This window comes from Chrysochloris asiatica, unplaced genomic scaffold, assembly GCF_000296735.1.
Source record: "Chrysochloris asiatica unplaced genomic scaffold, ChrAsi1.0 scaffold00043, whole genome shotgun sequence".
NCBI lineage: Eukaryota > Metazoa > Chordata > Mammalia > Afrosoricida > Chrysochloridae > Chrysochloris > Chrysochloris asiatica.
In genome coordinates this window covers 3,849,739-3,853,054 of record NW_006408561.1, presented here as the reverse complement: position 1 = coordinate 3,853,054, position 3,316 = coordinate 3,849,739, and the positions used below count along the sequence as shown (strand labels likewise).

At 37.5% G+C, this 3,316-nt stretch overlaps 1 protein-coding gene across 1 annotated transcript in view; it reads left to right on the top strand.

Annotated features, from left to right (window-relative positions):
* The window catches only part of IFT80 (intraflagellar transport 80 homolog (Chlamydomonas)), a 175,242-nt gene that overhangs the window by 14,121 nt on the left and 157,805 nt on the right, over nt 1-3,316 (top strand). Inside the window, exon 3 of the mRNA XM_006861852.1 lies at nt 3,173-3,283. Within this exon, the coding sequence (XP_006861914.1) occupies nt 3,173-3,283 (111 nt within the window). The remainder of the gene's footprint in view (nt 1-3,172; nt 3,284-3,316) is intronic.

Genomic DNA, 3,316 nt, shown 5'->3' with positions numbered 1-3,316 from the left:
CATATTTTGGCTCTTGTGTACTTGTTTAAATTTTTTTCAGGTTCACCATGAACTTGCATCTCAGCAAGCATTTTGTTGTTAAGTGTTCGAGTTGGTTCAAACTCTATCAGCCCTGTAAAGCGTTTCTGAGGAGCAGCTAGTGAATTTGAGCTGCCAATCTTGAGGCTCACACTGACCTTGTGGTTCAGTGCTTATCTTACAGTGCCACACCAGGACTCCACAGTTAATACATACACAGGTTTATTCCAGACAAATATTATGTTTCTGCAATCAGTGGACAGCTACAGACAAGTCCTCACAGTAATAAACTTGTCTTAGTCTTGTAAGAGTACCTTCAAAAAAAGGTCCAATGAATACAGTGACTTTCAAGGAGATCTGCTGCGCCAATTAAGTTAAGCACAGAGAGATCAGTTCAGAGGTGACTGATCTGTGACTGCTTTATGGAGTTTCTAAGGGGTAATACAACACTCGTCTATCCATCTGTCAAACTGTGGTGTCTTGTGTACTGCTATGATGCTAGCAGCTATGCCACCAGTATTTTAAACACCAGCAGGGTATCCCCATGGTGACAGATTTCAGAGGAGCTTCCAGAGTAAGACACAAGGAAGAAGGAAAGGTGGATATCTCTAAATAGTTAGCCTCTCACTGATAACCTATGAATAACAGCAGAACAATGTCTGATGTAGTGCCAGAAGATAAGCCCCTCACCTTAGAAGGCACTCAAAATATGACTGGGGAACAGTTGCCTGCCTCCACAAAGTAGAGCTGACCTTAATGATGTGGAATGAAGTAAAGCTTTCAGGACAGAACTTTCATTTGCTGATGGGTACAACTCAAAATGAGAAGAAACAGCTTCAAACATCCATGGATAATCAAATGTGAAAGGTACAAAATATGAATCTAGAAAAAATTGGAAATTGCCAAAAACGAAACGGAATGCAAAAAGATCAGTATCCTAGGCATTAGCTGAAATGGACTGATACAGACATTCTGAACTGACATTCCTAAGGTTTGCTACACAGGGAACAACAAACTGAAGAGGAATGGCATCATGATCATTGTCAAAAAAGCAATTCAAGATCTATCTTGATGTACAATGCTGTCTGTGATAGGATAATATCTATATGTCTACAAAGAAGACTAGTTAATAACACTATTATTCAAATTACCCACCAAATAGGAAAGCCAGTGATGATGAAGTTGAAAAAAATCAATCAAAATCTTCAGTCTGAAACTGATCAAACATGCAATCAAGATGTATTAATAGTTACTGGAGATTAGAATAAGAAAATTAGAAACAAAAAGGAAGGATCAGCAATTGGAAAAAATGGTCTTGGTGACAGAAATGATACTGAAGATATACTGATAGAATTTTATAAGACCAATGACTTATTCATTGCAAATATCTTTTTAAAACAACACAAACAGCAACTATACACATGGACCAGATGAATATATAGGAATCAAATTAACTGTATCTGTGGGAAGAAATGACCCTATACAGGATTTCTAAGGAGCAGTTGGTGAGTTTGAACTGCTGACCTTGGGTTCAAACCAACTTTGTGGTCCAGTGCTTTATCCCACAGTGCCACACTAGAACTAACTTGGTTAAATTGTACAAATGCTGGCTATATAAAAACATAATTGCAAATAAAAATATGAGTATGACATGAATCCCACCTCTGAAAGGAATCATAATAATAAAGTACACCTGGTGTGTAGAAAAGAGGGAATGCCTTTGTTGGTGTGAATGGGTAGGTGGTCAGTGAAATAACCACAGGTTTCAGTTGTTAAATGTTGTAAAACTATCTCAAACATCTGACTAAAATTATGTTTCTAATGAATTGCTAATGTTAGGTCATAATCTTTAAAAGCTGTAATTTAAAAGTTAATTTAAACAAAATAAATCCTCAGAGCCGAGGCAGCTAGTGTTCAATGCCAGGTTATTTTACTGCAAAAATAACTTCTTTTAAATTTAGGGAAAAGTTTCGAACTTCATTGTACTTCTATTGTTTTTATTGCTCGCTATGTATTACTGGGAGTCCTGGTGTGGCACTGTAGGATCAGCATTGGACTGCTAACCACAAGGTTATGGTTCAAACCCTATCTAGGGTTGCTATGAGTCAGAATTAAAATCAATGGCACTTAACATATATTACTCAGGATCCCTGGTGGTGCTGTGGGTTAGGAGCAAGGCCAAACTCACAAGCTGCTCCACAAAAGAAAGATGAGGCTGCCTTCTCCTAGGAAGATTTAGTTTCAGAAACCCTGAACAGGGTTTCTGTGAGTTGGAATTGGCTGGATGGCAGTGGGTTTGGATTGGCTTTTTATGTTACTAGACTTATTGATCATTCTAAACCATACTGATCCTTTCTCAGCTTCCTGTTGTTGTTGTTGTTAAGTGCAGTTGAGTCGGTTCCGACCCATAGTGACCCTGTACAGGGTTTCTGAGGGTGTAAATCTTTACGGGAGTAGAAAGCCTCATCTTTCTCCCGCGGAGCGCCTGGTAGTTTCGAACTGCTGACCTTAAGGTTCGCAGCCTGATTCGTAACCACTACGCTACCAGAGCTCCATCAGCTTCCTGCAGTACTTATTATTTACACAGTTGATTTGTCCCCTTGACGTCTCTTATACAGCTTGCTTATGCCCTTTGAAGTTATTTTTTACTTTTTGCTTACTTGTGTGTGTAAAATTCTTAAAGACAGCAACCAAGTAAATGCCTTCTTTTTGCCTACTTGATATCTGGCAGCTGACATAGTAAAACTATCCATTCAACTGTTTTGACTCCTCTCCTATAGACCTTTTGTTGTTTTTCGGTAACCTTCAAAAAGAACATAAGACTATAAACCTCTGCTTAAATACAAGTCTTTTTGCCATTTCTCCTGATTCCACTGGCCATATTCTAGCAGATTTTAATTGTTCCTCTGAATTATCATAGCACCAAAAACAAATGTCTGTTAATAGCACTTGTCTCAGAAATTTATACTTTGTATTTATGCCTATTTTATACATTTACATGTTTTTTGAGAGTAAGAATAAATAAATAATTATGTATTATTTATTTTGATTTCTCCAGTGTCTGACACTATGCCATCTAGTAGAAGGCAATCAGTAAATGTTCACTGACTAAATACATTCATAAAATATATTTCTAAAATGCAACTTCCTTTAGGTAAATTTCATCTGATTTCCAAGTTAGGAAGAGTGGAAAAAAGTGTTGAAGCTCACTGTGGAGCAATACTTGCAGGAAGATGGAATTATGAAGGAACAGCATTGGTTACAGGTAGGTGGTCTGCATAAATGACATTTAAAATAA